Below are 15,128 nucleotides of genomic sequence, written 5' to 3'. Positions count from 1 at the left end.
ATCCAAGTCCTGATGTGGGCTTTAATTGACGCAGGCTAGCATAAGACAAGTTAGGTTAATGTTAGAGGAGGTGTGCGTGCTTCTTTTGGTGTCACACTTAGCCAACACCTTCACTAACTAGAGATTAATCAGAATAATAAGATTTGGTCACAAAATAAACTTAACAGTCTCATTCCAGTTTCTTTGCATTCAATTCTCATGATTTTCCTGTGTTACTGAGACTAAACCTCTGATATCTCAGACGCAGATCACTGGGATAATGGAGTAAAGGAGTGGTCATTTGTTGGAATATATCTTTGAGTTTGCTCTGGCTCTCTCGTTCTGCTTGTATGTTTTCCTCTTCTCTGTACTTGACCATCATTCTCTTTCATGAAAGGAAATCCCTATGGTCATTCTCTTCTTGTATTGCTTCCTCTCTTGTTTCCAGTCTCTCTCTGAAAGGCCCCTCTGCCCTTCATGCACGCCGCCTAAGACTCACTCGCGCACCTCTTTTTGTCCATCGCCAGAAAACTTCCTTTTCATGATTTACTGTAATTAACTTGATTTTCAGGGATGTCAATCATTTTTTTCCAAACGGCTTGAAGCAGGAAAGAAAAAAATGCAATGGCTATTCCAGCTCGGCTGCTTTCATGAAAATATGGACTTCAATCCAAACTAATCTGGTCCCAGTATCTGGAAGATCAACAGCTTTAGGTTTCCACACAACAGAGTGCACCTTTTCCTGAAGGTAGTTGAATTAGAATTAGATTTGCTATATGAATTGTAATAAAAACAGCATTGTTATAAGGTGACTGCTACACTACACTCAAGATTTACAGGTGGTTATTGCGGGGCTTCTGCAGTGCATGACCTGCGTGCTCTTCTGCTAACGTTACACCACTGGGCAGGCAGCACATTGCCTGTTACATCGTTTGGGCCGTCTTGTTGAGTGCAGTGGCACTGAGATCATCATATTTCAAACACTTTAAGTTGCTTTTTAATTTCCAAAAGTAATCGGATTAGTCTGATGCATTGAATCGTTAAACCGAAAGCCTCGTACTGAATGGTTCAATACGAATACGTGTATCATTATACCCCTAATGTCTGTCCGTCTTTCTTTCTGTCTTTCTCTCAAGCCAGATTTTTGCTCCCAAGTGAAAGTTGTAGAAACAGACCATTACTTTTTCTTAACAAAATGAATATCTAAATAGAAAAATGAGTTTCTTAGTTTCTGCATGTTCTAATGAGTGATATTTTTCAAATTAAGAAACCGGTTTGGGTTGCCTGATAATATTAATAATAATATCATCACTTTTTGTCGATCTTTTAAAAGCGCATTTGATAGTGGCTTGAGTTAAGATGCAAAGGTACATTTTTGTTCATTATCAAAATCAGTAACATCTGTAAAAAATTGCAGCAACATCAGTTTTATATGGTTAAATTTATTCTGACCAAGTTTTTATTTATTTATTTTTATTGCGCATATTTAAATCATGATAAACCGTTAAAACCACGCATATAGCACATCGATACCCATTTCAGGGTAGCCTATTTGTATGAAAAACAACAGTCTAAAGACATTCAGTGTCCACACGAAACAGCAAAATGATGTAGTATACATGCCAGACCAGTATGTGGCGCTGTAATTCTGCCATAGAGATACACTAAAAACAGAGAAGAAGACTTGGACTATACTCATAAACATTGCGCGTGGTAAACAAACGAACATGGAACAATACATTTATTAATCAGTGTTAATGTTAGTTAATAAAAAGACAATCGTTCAGTGTTTGTCATGTTTTTGTTGCTGTTACGTGACGTAGAGATGTCTGACTAGGGGGGAGACGTGGGCTGATGACGTCATCGTTTCAGAAAATATACGGATTAGCCGTCCAGACGAAAACGCAAAGACAGTGTTTTCGAATTTATCCACTTTGTGACCCAGTCAAAAAATAGCGGTTTCACCTTGCGAAAACGGCAGATCCGTGTGGACGAAACACCTATCCGATAAAAAATTTGTGCGTATTGACAGATACGCGTCTCCGTGTGGACGGGGCCTTAGTCATTTGTTTTAACTGCTGAATTCAAGCGCTTCACACTGGATCTCACAGCACTGTTCAGTGCTCGCTCGCGTGACCAAGTAAACACATCTGCTCTAGTGAGATTGCGTCGCCCAGCTGTTTGAACTCCGTTCTGAGCGGATAAACGGTCCGTGTGACGCGATTCAAACGAGTCACACGGTTTTGTTCCGCTTTTGCTGCATAAACGGTGTATTGAACATTTATCAATCTTTTCATATTGTTTTATTGGGTAAAATTATATCGCGACAATTATTATTATCGAATTATTGCCCTGGCCTTTACATTCATATTATGTGTGTGTGTGTATATATATACCCCAAATGCAGTAGTTGTGAGTGCCAGACTACATCTGGATTCTATAGCTTGCTCACCGGTGCATGTCTTCATTTTTGTTCATTCATGTTTTTGTTCATTCATGTTTTGTTCTTTGAACTGACTGATGGCTTGGTAACATGCCACTATTTCATATCCTGGAAGGAAGCATGTCGATTAATGACTATAAATCATGAAGCAGCTGTATAATTTTCTCCCTGTGTGATTATTGCAGAATACTCTCACTTGATTCCTCACAGTAAACAACTTATCTGGTGACTGGTGCAAATTTTTCGGCACCTGCTCTGCTCAATCGAAAATGCCAAAAGGAAATTACAATCCCATTGTCATGACCTTACGATCAGTCAGTATGTCTGTAATAAGACTTTCTCATCAATTATAATGTGAAACATTTCTGGCTCACTGGCAATGAGGTCAAGTGAGGCTGTGCTGTTTTTAGTCTGTGAGTGTCTATGAATGGACCCAGGACCCATTTGCTGGGTTCCATGGCTGCAGTACACTTTTTTCCAACAACTGGCAACCCAGAGTGTCAAAATTTTCAATGAGCAGAATCACACAGACCAAAACAAGACATTTTGACACAAAATACACATTTTAAAGTAGAATAACTGGCTGTAGCATGAATTTTCAGAGAAACGTGATTTTCAGATGCATGATTTTCAGAGAAACAAGTACGTGAACTCATGTAAACTCTGCAAACATATTATATTTTTCTGCTTCATTACAGTCAAAAATTACATACAGCAACTTTGAATCTTTACTTTCCTGAGCAGTAAGCATGCACATGCTCAATAGCTTTTCTGTAGTATAGAGTTCAAGGTCAATAAAAATGACCTGCCAAACTTGAAAACAATCCAACCTTGAGAAGTCTTTACTTATTTAAAGTAAACTTATTTACTTATTTTGTGGCTAAATAAGTCTATGCTAGCTCATCTTCTTTTCTCCTTCCTTCATTCTTTTCAGCAGTGTTTTGGTGGGGAAAGTTGATCCCTCCCTGGCCCCTGTTCCTGTCAAGATTAAGAGCCTGTTAGACACATGCGAAGCAGGAAATACCTTAACTAGACCCTACTGAGGGCACCATGGATACCAGCCCAAAAACCTGCTGCTACAGACCTCTCACTCGCTCGGCTCTATTAGCAAAGTTAATGGTAGTGATGGGCCAAGTTACTACAGCAGAACTAGTCAAGAGGAAGCTGGCTTGCGTTTGCACTCTGTTTACTATTAGAAATGTGTCAGTAGTGAGCATGACAGTATTACTAAGCACTTTCTTTTCTTAAATAGTTTTTAAATGAATGCTTTTTCACAACCTTTGCCAGGCTTTTCAGAAAAAGGGGTATTTTTTTTTACCACAGTGACTGGATTTTTTCTTTAGATTTACTTTTCAAAACAACAGCGTAAATGTGGTCTTCAGCGGGTGGCAGGATTTCATAGAAGTTTGACCTTTTTTTGAACAATCAAGTCCTGATGCATCTTTTACAGGAAACCAAGCATTCATATCCTTTCAGAAAGTCAAGTGCATTGTTATTGAAAGGAAATTAATCCAATTACCAATTGAATATGAAGCCGTCACCATTTGTTTTGTAAATACAAAAATCTCACCTTGGCTTACTGTAGAGTCAGAATGTGCTCGTCAGTCAATTCTTTTAAAGAGGACCCCCAACAGGGATAATTCTCCAGTGCACTACTCTAAGAAGCAGCCCCCATTAAAAGAGTATGGGTAGTTGCAGACGGGTGACATAATGTTGATTGGCAATGAATCAACATAATTCAATTTAGACGTCCCACCCCCCAATCTTGCCCCCCCCCCCATCTCTACTGGTCGTCAGGAGCAACTGGTTGGCTCAGGTGGTGGTGTCTGAGGCAATGCCCCTAACCTTGCATCTCATAATCAAATTTCAGCTCTATCTCAGAATTGATCTGACAATTGGCCCTTGACTAATTCAAACTCGGATTTGATTTAGCAGTGACTGAGGTGGGATTTTGATAGATGCTTGTAGGCGTTGTCGCTCATCTAAAGGATGCCAAACACTTATACTCTGGGGCTCAATTACACCTTTCTTTTCAAGAAAGAAGTTAAGATAAATTCTGAGATGATCATAATAGGGATGTGCCATATCACACCGTATACAATTTTTCATAAAAAAATGCATTTTTACAAAAAAAGTGTCAATTGCAATATCAGTGATATAGCGTCACAATGATGTATTTACTAGGGATGCACCGAATGTTCGGCATCGTTTTGCACTGCATCTCATGTGTCGATTAGAAGAGAAAGGGGTGGTTGTTGCAGGTTACTGTATGATGATTAAAATTGCAAAATTGCCTTAATTAAACTGCAGAATGAAAATATTTTACTTTGTGTTCCAAAGGTTTGGAAAGAGATGAGGGTGGGTAATTAATGACAAAAGTTAGAAAAAAAAAAATACGGTTAAGAAAAGAAATTCTTAAAAATGTGTCACAAATCTTGCCCCTAGATTCATTAACACATAAAATTAATGATCTAAATTAGATAAAATTAAAATGTTTATTGTATGGCAAGTGTGCTTGGAGATTGAATGGAAATGCTATATCAGATAGTGTATATAGTAATTCATTTAATGAAGAATTGAGTTTATAGAAATAATTTTGATTAGTTTGACTAGGACAGTTAATTTAGTGCAATTAATTATTTAAACACTTTCTTTAAAAAAATCGTACACTAATTATGCCCCCAGTCTCTATTTAACGTCCCTAATTCATTTGATTAATCTAACTAATCTTTTACATCCTGTTCTTAGTGTTAGCCCTGGTCGAGCCGATGCTGTACACTTTGAATCCGGGGGTCAAACTGGAGCTAAACTGTAAAGGTTTAGAGGAGCCACAGGAAGTGACCTGGACTAAGGACCACGTTCCCCTGGTTGATGGAGAGCACACTCGCCTGCGTAACCATCAGATGGAGATTGAAGCAGTAGAGCCGGCCGACTCTGGTCTGTATGCTTGCTTTGCTCAGGGACCCAACAGCAACCATACAGAATACTTTAGTGTCAACGTTACAGGTGATAAATAATCTGAATAAGACATTACGGGTTGATTTTTGTGTTGTTTTCAACAACAAAAATGTAACCTACATTTTTTATCTCAATAAGATGGATTGGCTTCCACAGAAGATGATGAAGAAGATGAGTCTTCCTCAGAGGAGACCAAGCTATCGAGTGACCAGGAACTGCTTCGTGAGTCACCCTCCTCTCTTAGTCAAACTCTCTGTGCTCAAAATTCTGACTCAAAGATCTGCAAATGTCAATAAAATTATCTGTTTCTTAAGAAATTGTTAGGATTTTTGTTTAAAAGTAGGAACTATAACAGGAAATAGTGCAAATTTTTGTCTTATAAACCACCGGTGTCTTGTGTGGAGTGTGCCTTTGTTCATTAGACTGAAAGTCTTTATTACTTTTGATGGATTACTCTTTGAGTCCCAAGGGCACTATCTAGCCAGTCAGGAGTGAAACCAGCAACCAACACCCAAAGCTCACACACTTTGATCTGCCACTTTGGATTACCGTTCTAAAATAGTCATGACCTGGTATTGTTCACATCGTGTTTTTGAATCAGTGGTTTTCTTTGACCAATTCAACTTTGTCTTATTTTATGTGCTTTCTGTCTGTTCCTCAGCAATGGCACCCGTCTGGGCTCAACCTGATAAGATGGAGAAGAAGCTGCATGCGGTTCCCGCTAGCAAAACCGTCAAGTTCCGTTGCCAGGCCAATGGTAACCCTACACCAACGCTCAAGTGGCTGAAGAACGGCAAAGAGTTTAAGAAAGACCAGCGAATAGGAGGCTACAAGGTGAGGGAACTACACCACAGTCCATTAAAATCATGAAACATCCAACATCTTGGTTGTGTAACTTCAGGTTTGCTAGCCAGCTGCTCTGGTTTGGGGGTTAAAAGGGCACCTCGTCCTCAACAGATCTGTCTTCCAGACACCTCACTGTAGCAGGACAGAGGCTGAATAGCCGTGCCTGGAAGGCAGACACTGGAGCCCTGGGTTTCTGGTGGAGGCAGCCTACTCTTCCTTGGCTCTCCTCATTTTACTCAACTGTTTGTACTTATACAGATAATAATAAACTCCAGGATAAACCAACTCTGTCCTTTTAGTCATTTAACCATATTGAATACCAACAGACCCAAAGTAACAAACCATTTAATTTAATTCCTTAGTAAATCATTAGTAGTACTGCTTTGTTTGAGTTTCAACCTCCGTTCACTTGTTACACACTTGTTAAATTTGTAATTTGGACCACAGTTGTTCTAGTTATGCACAGTAATGTTTTTATTTAAAATTAATCAAAATTAGATTTTTTTCTTTGTGCATCTGTTGCCAATATACAAACTATTTGGTAACACTTTAGAATAGGGAACCCTCATTCACTATTAATTAAGAGTTTTCCCTAAATCAACTCCTAATTTGCTGCCTTATACATATTTGGTATGGGGTCGAGTTTAAGGGATCTAAAATATGGCCATGCAGAATAAGGCATTAATATGTGTTCTATAAAGTACTAATAAACAGCCAATAATAATAATAGTATGCTAGTAATATGCATGATAATAAGCAGCTAGTTCATAGTGAGAATTGGTCATTAAAATAGTGTTACCTACAATTTATTATAATTACTTCTGCCAAGCTTTAAAAGGGACCAAAAGCTAAATATATCAAAGTTGTGTATAGAACTTAAATAGGTATTTTACCAATTTTCATAATTTTCCTACCCACATGTTAATCCAGAATCTTTTGAAGAGAGACAGTGGCAGCATATGATTAACTGATTTAATTTAGGATTGAATATTCACATACAAACATTGATCAATACACATATTTAGAGCACATCAAATATGGTCAGTCACAGCTCAAGAATAAAGCTCATGTTTGACAGCCTTAGGTTCCCGTTCACATCGAGAATGATAACTATAATGATAACTATAATGATAACAGTTTTAGCATCCACACTAATGCACAATATCGGTCTGATTATTATAAGCTTGTGCCGTGCTTTAAATGCTCAAGTTCTTTAAAACAATATAAAGAAAATCTGTCTTGTCAGTGCAGACCTGTTGCGTCTGTGTTTCTCATCAAGGTGTTCTCCAGCTGGGAGACATTAGTCCTCTTCCGCTCCTCACCGCATACACACTTTACCATCTGGAGAGTGTTTGAGGCCACTGCAATGCATACACAATAACATCGACAATCCATCGACATGGTTTATTCAAACATTTGAGTAAAACCAAGCATTATTTTCTTTTTTTATTTTTATTTTTATTTTCTTTTTTTCTGACCGAGCTGTGTCATAGGGATGAGGTTGCATTCATATGTTCAATTAAATGTGTCTTTGAGCTCCAGGAGTGTGAGGGGCTTCCGTCAAGGGGCCCTGTAGCTTTCCGTAGTAACCTCCCCCAGCACTCTTCCCAGTCTCTCCTGGTTTCTTTTGTTTAACAAGAGTCTGGCACAATTGTTCATTTACATGAAGTGATTGTGAAAAGGAAGTCAGGCAGACTGTGAGTGTAGAAGCTCACATCTGGGGTTCTGTAGGCCGAGAAGCCATAACCTCTTATTAATTTTGCCCAACCTAAATCTCATTTAATCAAGGAGAGCTGTTACTGCAGAGAGCACTTGCTCTGCTTGCTGGATCTTTATAGGTTTAGTTCAGCTGAAAATGGAAATCCTGTTGTCATTTACTCACCCTCATGTCATTTCAAACCTCATGAGATAGTGGTCCAGGATGAAAAAGGCAGTGTAAAGTACCATAACATTACACTTCTGTGCATCTGAAGCCACATTTAACTGTGTGAAATGGTCTAATAAGAGTAATGTTAAGTACATATTCACAAATAACAAAATGTTGCAAATATCTGCTATAGTTAATATACACAAAAAAACAAAAACAAATATATTGTAAATATTTTTATAAAAATATACATTTATTGAAAACTCTGCTGGTTGTAATAGAGTGAAGTTTGGTGTTTTCTGGCAGTTCACAGAGTGTTTGGCTTGAGAAGAGGTCTGTATTAGTAGACATGGAGTGGCCTGTTTCCCAATCTCCACCAGCAAACACACTGTTCTCCATGGCTCTGATCTCGTGCCTGACTGATGTTAAACTGACCTGATAGGAACTTGCTGCCAACTCACTCTGTTAAACTTCCTCAGCCTTTCACTGAAGTGAACTTAAAAGACAATCAGGTCCTAATGCATCTAGCAGTTTTCAGCTTTTACATGTTGGCTGCATTGTCTATAGAAGCCTCTAATTGAAGAGTTTTACTTATGTGCCCACATTTGTTTTTTTCCAATAAAGTTCCAACGATATGTGATATCTTTAATTGCATTAAGGTCTACAGAACTTTTTTACATTTTTATTTTATTGCACAGGTTCGAGAGCACATGTGGACCATCATAATGGAGTCGGTGGTACCATCAGACAAAGGCAACTACACGTGCCTGGTGGAAAACAAACACGGCAGCATCAATCACACCTACCAGCTGGACGTAGTCGGTCAGTCATGGTTCTTTTCTTGTCTGTCTTCAACATTTTGAAATGTAGTTTTCATTAAGTCCAACTTTTTTAGTTGTTGTTCTTTGTATGCGAACAAATTTGTGTTGGTCTCCCCTTGCCCACTAGCTCAGCTGCAATGATTTATTGCTAAACGTCTGATTAAATCGATTCACTTTTTTTTTTTTTAGCAAAGCACAAGAGATGGCAAATGCTCCACAAGGGAGGGTCGCAGAACCACTGCAATGTTTACTCGTGTCAGTCAGATGCAAATGGGTGTTGTTCACCATGCAGCTAATTCTCTGACGCAGCACCGCTAATGGTTACCATTACTTCTCTGAAATGAACCGAAGTAACGGGTGGCTTTACACTTTGCAAGCGAGTATCTGTGTGCTCGTCAATGACAGGCATGTGGACTCCGTTGATGGTGTGTGTTAAATGATCCATTGCAAATACAAAGTGTTTACTTGATGCCGTGGATGAGTTGGAGACGCGGTTAGTGGCTCAAGATGAGATCAGAGTATTTGGAAAAAAGGAATTTAAACTCTGATTGGCTGGACTTGATTGATGCCTTCATTAAGTAGCAAATAAATCAGTGCTACACCCATCTAGACGGAGCCCACTGTGACATCATTGGCACCAAACATACACATTAGTGAGAAGACACTGTTTGAATGTGGCACACATTCACACATTTGTGCCATCAAGTCCTCCTGGGAAGGACCTACTTATTAGTTTAAAGGGTTGAAATTATGATCTAATGTCATGTGCATGATTTAGATTTGGAAAAGAAATGGACTTATCGGGCAAGTTCATTTAAATATATTTTTTTTCATAGTACCACAAAATGAAGAGCAAAAGAATGCATGTAAGGGGTGTAGTCAATGCTGATTGTATTATTATTGTGCAGCCACATAGATTGAGTAATGTATTTTTTAATTAAGAATTGTAGTTTTTGAAAGTCAGATTTGCATTGTACCAACTACAACAAAGATGCCCAAACCAAGACCTGTGGGCAGTAGTTGGCCCATGGATGTCTTTTGATTTGGTCTACCATGCTATCACAAAAAATCTACTGTTGAAGCTTATCTTTATTTCTAATTTCATATTTGTTTTAACATATTTTTAGTGTTATTTAAATGTAGGAGAAAATAAGATGCATTCAATTTAACATAATACAGTCAAGAACAAATTGTACAAATAATAATAATAATAATAATGTTGCTTAATTAAAAAATAAAAAGGGTCTGTAAAGTCATCTTAAAATTTTAATTTGTACTAAGGGAAAACTTATATTTGAGTTGACTAAGTGTAAGGCACCATGAACATTTAAAGTTAAATCAACTATTTTTTTTTTTTTTAAAGCAGTGTTGTAAAAGTTTGGACACCTTTGGACTGTGACTTTTAGTCACAAGGCCTGAGAGATGGGCTGTGGCTTAAAATAACATTTCCCCCAAATTATAGCAATTATAATAATATTAATATAATCCTGCTTCCTGCTGGATTTATGACATTAGTGTTTATTAAATATCTGTTCTATATCCCGTTTGCTGTAATGTAGATTCCAATTTTCATTTCTTTAAGAGGAGAAAATGATTCAAAATCTGTTTTTATGTTAATGGGGTCATTTCAACAACACTAACTGAGTGCAGTGTGTTTGTGTGTTTTATTCAGAGCGTTCACCTCACAGGCCGATTCTCCAGGCGGGGCTGCCTGCTAACCGGACAGTGGTGGTGGGGAGTGACGTGGAGTTTGAGTGTAAAGTCTTCAGCGATCCTCAGCCACACATCCAGTGGCTGAAACACATTGAGGTTAATGGCAGTAGATTCGGCCCTGACGGACTGCCATTTGTTCGGATCTTAAAGGTAAAAATCCATTTAACCAGTCAACCTAAATGTTTGATTAAAGTGCTTCCATTTAATTCTTACCTTGCCGTTAATGGAATTTCACAACGTTTATGAGATGATGCTACCGTGCCATTGACAGAATATTCCAGCTTTCCATGTTTTCACTGTTATACATGAAGAGGTGCTATTGCACATCTTGTTAATGAGCACAGAATCTCTGGATCAAACACACAAGCAAAGAAGATGTGTGTGTGTGTGTGTGTGTATATGTGTGTGTGTGATATATATATATAAATATATCTATAAATATAAGGCATATTACTCAAAACTGCCCAGTGCTACCAAATGAAATGATGATCCGGTAAGTGGCTGGCAAATTATTATTATTTGTATTTTTTTTTATATAAATGTTAATTATTTACATAGTAACACCTCAAGGGTTTACCATATTTTATCTGCAATTATTATTTCAATTCACCCTTCATCAGTGTTATTGTACTGTTATTTATATACTATTGTAGTAGTATTAATATTTTGAATTAATTTTTGTTTTTATATTTTCAGTTTTTATTTTAACTTTTAACGTTTAACGTTTCTATTTAGCTTATTTTTTTATTTTAGTATTTTTAGTGCATAAAAACAACATTTTGAAATGTTAACTTAGCAATAAACTGAAATATGTTTCCGTTTATTCCATCTTTAATTTCAGCTATATTTAAATTATTGAAAATACAGCTTTTAATACTTAGTTTAGTTTTGTTAGTTTTCCAATTGAAGTCTATGAATCAAACATAAACTAATTTCCAATTGTGTATAAGCTTTTTTATTTTTTATGTTTATTTTTTGAGGTAATTGATGTTGTCACAGGAACATTCTTTGTAAATACAAATTTCAGATCTTTAGCTTTTCTGTTGCTGTTAAACATCTGTGTCCAAAACATTTTGACCACGCCTTTTTTAAATGAACTTTCAACATATTTCTTCACCTCTATGGACCGAGCACCTGAGCAAATGGAGCAGGACTAACAGCTTTTGGGGGAAATATGAGCCATGTTCTTGGCAGACTGTCAGAATGTATTTCATAAGGTGTTGTCCTTTAAAGACGGCTGGGATCTGAGTGACCTCAATGTTTGACTTTGTGCTTGACCTCTGACCTATGTTTGACCTCCGCAGCACTCTGGGGTCAACAGCTCGGACACGCAGGTCTTGACGCTGTACAACGTGACAGAAGAAGAAAGTGGGGAGTATATATGTAAAGTGGCCAATTATATAGGCCAAGCCAACCAATCAGCATGGCTCACCGTCGTTAAACACTTGCAAGGTAACACATGACTCCTGCTGCAGAGATTCAGAGATCATGCCGAAAGAGGCAGTCATACACAGTTAGATGGAGGTAGAGACAGCGGTTATAAGGCTTTTAGGTGACTGCGACACATCTTCTCACTTCGTCGCTCTTTATTTTTCTTTTTTCCTGTGGTGCCTTAAATGACGCCATGGAAAATCCCAGCAGAGCAACTGGAAGTATTTTGGCTTTTGTTTACACTGGATGTTTCCTTCTCTCCATCTTTGTGCAACACTTTGCCCTCCTAATAAGGGTGTGTTTCATGCCCTCTGAAGATTACTTGCGCTCTCTTGCACTTCAAAAGCATTTCAGTGGCACCTTGGGAATGTTCCCGTCTAAATTCCTTCAGCTCGCTCAAGGGCTTATTCTCTACCTGACTCCACTTTTTCTTTGCTTTCATAATTAAATTCTACAATCTCTTTCTTCCTCATTGGGTTGCCACAATTGAAAAACATTGTATTAATACAATAAAATAATACAGTAAAAATTCACTTCAAATATTAATATAAATCTCATAATTCTAGGGAACGCATATAGTCTGGATATATTTAACAACCTTTCAAGTATACTTTTTGAAATGTGAAGAAATGATACAATTTAACATTACATTGCTTTTGCATTATGGAAAAAAAGTAACTGCAAAAATAATAATTCCTGCTTTCTGCACTCCTTTGCAGAAAAGTGAGGAGAAACCTTTTAAACAGTCCACATCCATCGAAAAAAAATAATTTTATTTTTCGTGTTCTTTGTTTTATATTATCTGGCCAATAGTAATCACTTCTGAAGATGGCCACAATTTTTAAAATAGAGCCTCCCAGTGTTTTCTGGATGTGTTGACCACTTGGATAGCAAATTCAATCGGTACTTTAGTATCGTTTCAGTACCTTTGGCATCCTGACTCTTTCTTTGTCACACGTTCTTTAACAGACCTTTCAAATCCCTTTTTGCTTCCTTTTCTGAATATGTGAGTATGTGAGAGTCTCTGCTGGGTGATGTTCCATGTGGCCCGTCTTGTGCATGTGGACTCTGGAGGGTGGACGTCACCCTCATCTCCAGGTGTTGGGTCTCTAGCAGGTGAAGCCATGTGCTTCGTTCTCATCTAACCATAACCATCTGTCAGCAGGGTCATCGAAGGATCCAATCAGAGAGCAGTCCTGATTTCTTTATGGGTGCTGAAGGGTGTTTCTTCAACGCCTTTCTCTTCACTGCTCTTTATCCAAAACCTCTCTCTCTCAACTCTAATGGGTTTTCCCGGAGCTCTACGGCTTCATCCTGTGGTTCTTTTCTCTATAGACGGCAGGCGTCAACACCACGGATAAGGAGATGGAGGTACTGCATCTCAGGAATGTGTCTTTAGAGGATGCTGGAGAGTACACCTGCTTGGCTGGAAACTCTATCGGCCACTCCCATCACACTGCATGGTTGACTGTCTATAAAGGTATCTTGTGGTGCTTCTTTTGGTTGCTGGTTTCTTCTCTCTTTTTAACAGCGGCAGTTCACACTGTGGGTTGAATTCGGTGTCATCACTGCATTGTGTCTTCATAAAATCATACAATCATTTGTTCAAAGGTTTGACTTGATGGAAAGCACAAAGTAGTGTTTTTGACTCCCATGCTCTGTTAAAATTGACTTAGCTAGACCACAAAATAACCCTACTCTGTTTTAGCACATAGACTCACTTTTCATAAATATGATTCGCGTTCAGTCAATTTGACAAAAACGCAATAAAAAAGCAAACCATTATACTTAGAGCTAGTAAATATTTACACTTATGTTTACTTTCATTACAAGTAATGCTGTGGTTTTGTAGCAAGTAACAATGCAAACCTATTCTTTGTGAACCGCACCATTCTTCAACCCCTTTGTGTCTGCTTTGTGTTTTTTTTTATTCATCTGGGTGTTGACTGACACTCAAAATGTCAGTCGAAGCATGTCAAAATGACATGAAAAATGGAATCAGAGTGAAGCCAAACATCCCACAATCTCTAGAGTAAAACTTAACTTTTTAGAGGTGCACCAAGAAAATGGTTTATGACTGTAACAGTGGACTCATTAAAGCAGTTTCATTCTAATGGATTGCTTTAAAGTGGGTGGCTTGCTTTTTATTGGTAACTCCATGTTATTTATTCAATTGTGGAAAAAAAAATTCATAGCCAACTGGCATTGGTAAAGAGAAATTGCTTTTTATTTTAAAGTACATGTACTTACAGAAATACTAATGTTCACCACTTGGATTTCATATGAGTTAAGGTTAGGTTTAGTACCTAGTTGTAGTACAACATGTTCTGCCTATATGTAGAATCAAAGTACGTCAGAAACTGTAATTTAACTGCAAAATAAGTTATGTAAAACATAACAAATAACAACCGAGAACAGATGACTTGTTGAGGCTTGGGGTTTGGCGAAGCTTTGTTTCCATTATAAACTTTTATAGTATAAAACACTTTTCCTAGTTTTTCAAGATTAACCTGTTTCCAATTAACATTTCTGTTTGCCTAAACACTGGACAAGCATCGCAAAGAGCATGATTCTAAGCATAAAGGCTATGCCGACATCATTTCCTCTTTGGCTCTGGTTTGATAAATGCCTCACTCAGAGGGTGGATCTGTTTTAAATCTATTTAAGTAGATTCAATTTATCAAGATGCTTGTCAGTCTTAAATACATTCGACACTTGAGAATGGAATTTAATTCTCACGGTTGAATGTTGGTCTTCTTGCATGTTGCAGTCAGCGAATTGTGGGCTTAAGTCTTATTACAAAGCCCATTTTTGTAAATTCAATAACTTTAGCATTTGAGCTTCATGTTCACACCACAATATTCATATTTGATTGTTCATTTAGTTATTAAAAGAGAAGTCAAAGAGAAGTGATCTGTCAATGCATGTGTATTGTTGTGTGCTGTGTGAAATGTATACATGATACAAAAACATCTTTTGTGTGCATGAATTGTGTAAAAGAAACCCAGCATTATGAACCCGAGCCTTGGGGCAGACAAACACCAACCGAATAGCATAGGAAATATCTGTA

General features: G+C 37.7%; 1 protein-coding gene across 5 annotated transcripts in view; it reads left to right on the top strand.

Moving 5' to 3' along the window:
- fgfr1a (fibroblast growth factor receptor 1a) overlaps window positions 1-15,128 on the top strand; it is a 40,529-nt gene that overhangs the window by 13,695 nt on the left and 11,706 nt on the right. For 3 of the 5 annotated variants that reach the window (XM_026269675.1, XM_026269677.1, XM_026269674.1), the window contains exons 3-8: window positions 5,171-5,428; window positions 5,519-5,602; window positions 6,042-6,214; window positions 8,792-8,915; window positions 10,587-10,777; window positions 11,932-12,079. In XM_026269675.1, coding sequence (XP_026125460.1) covers window positions 5,171-5,428; window positions 5,519-5,602; window positions 6,042-6,214; window positions 8,792-8,915; window positions 10,587-10,777; window positions 11,932-12,079 — 978 coding nt within the window. Of the gene's footprint in view, window positions 1-5,170; window positions 5,429-5,518; window positions 5,603-6,041; window positions 6,215-8,791; window positions 8,916-10,586; window positions 10,778-11,931; window positions 12,080-13,393; window positions 13,539-15,128 lie in introns of all 5 variants that reach the window. The other 2 variants (XM_026269678.1, XM_026269676.1) reach the window with 1 other exon arrangement.

Source organism: Carassius auratus, chromosome 8 (genome assembly GCF_003368295.1).
Source record: "Carassius auratus strain Wakin chromosome 8, ASM336829v1, whole genome shotgun sequence".
In the NCBI taxonomy this organism is placed as follows: Eukaryota; Metazoa; Chordata; class Actinopteri; order Cypriniformes; family Cyprinidae; genus Carassius; species Carassius auratus.
This window is presented reverse-complemented; position numbering and strand designations above follow the sequence as displayed.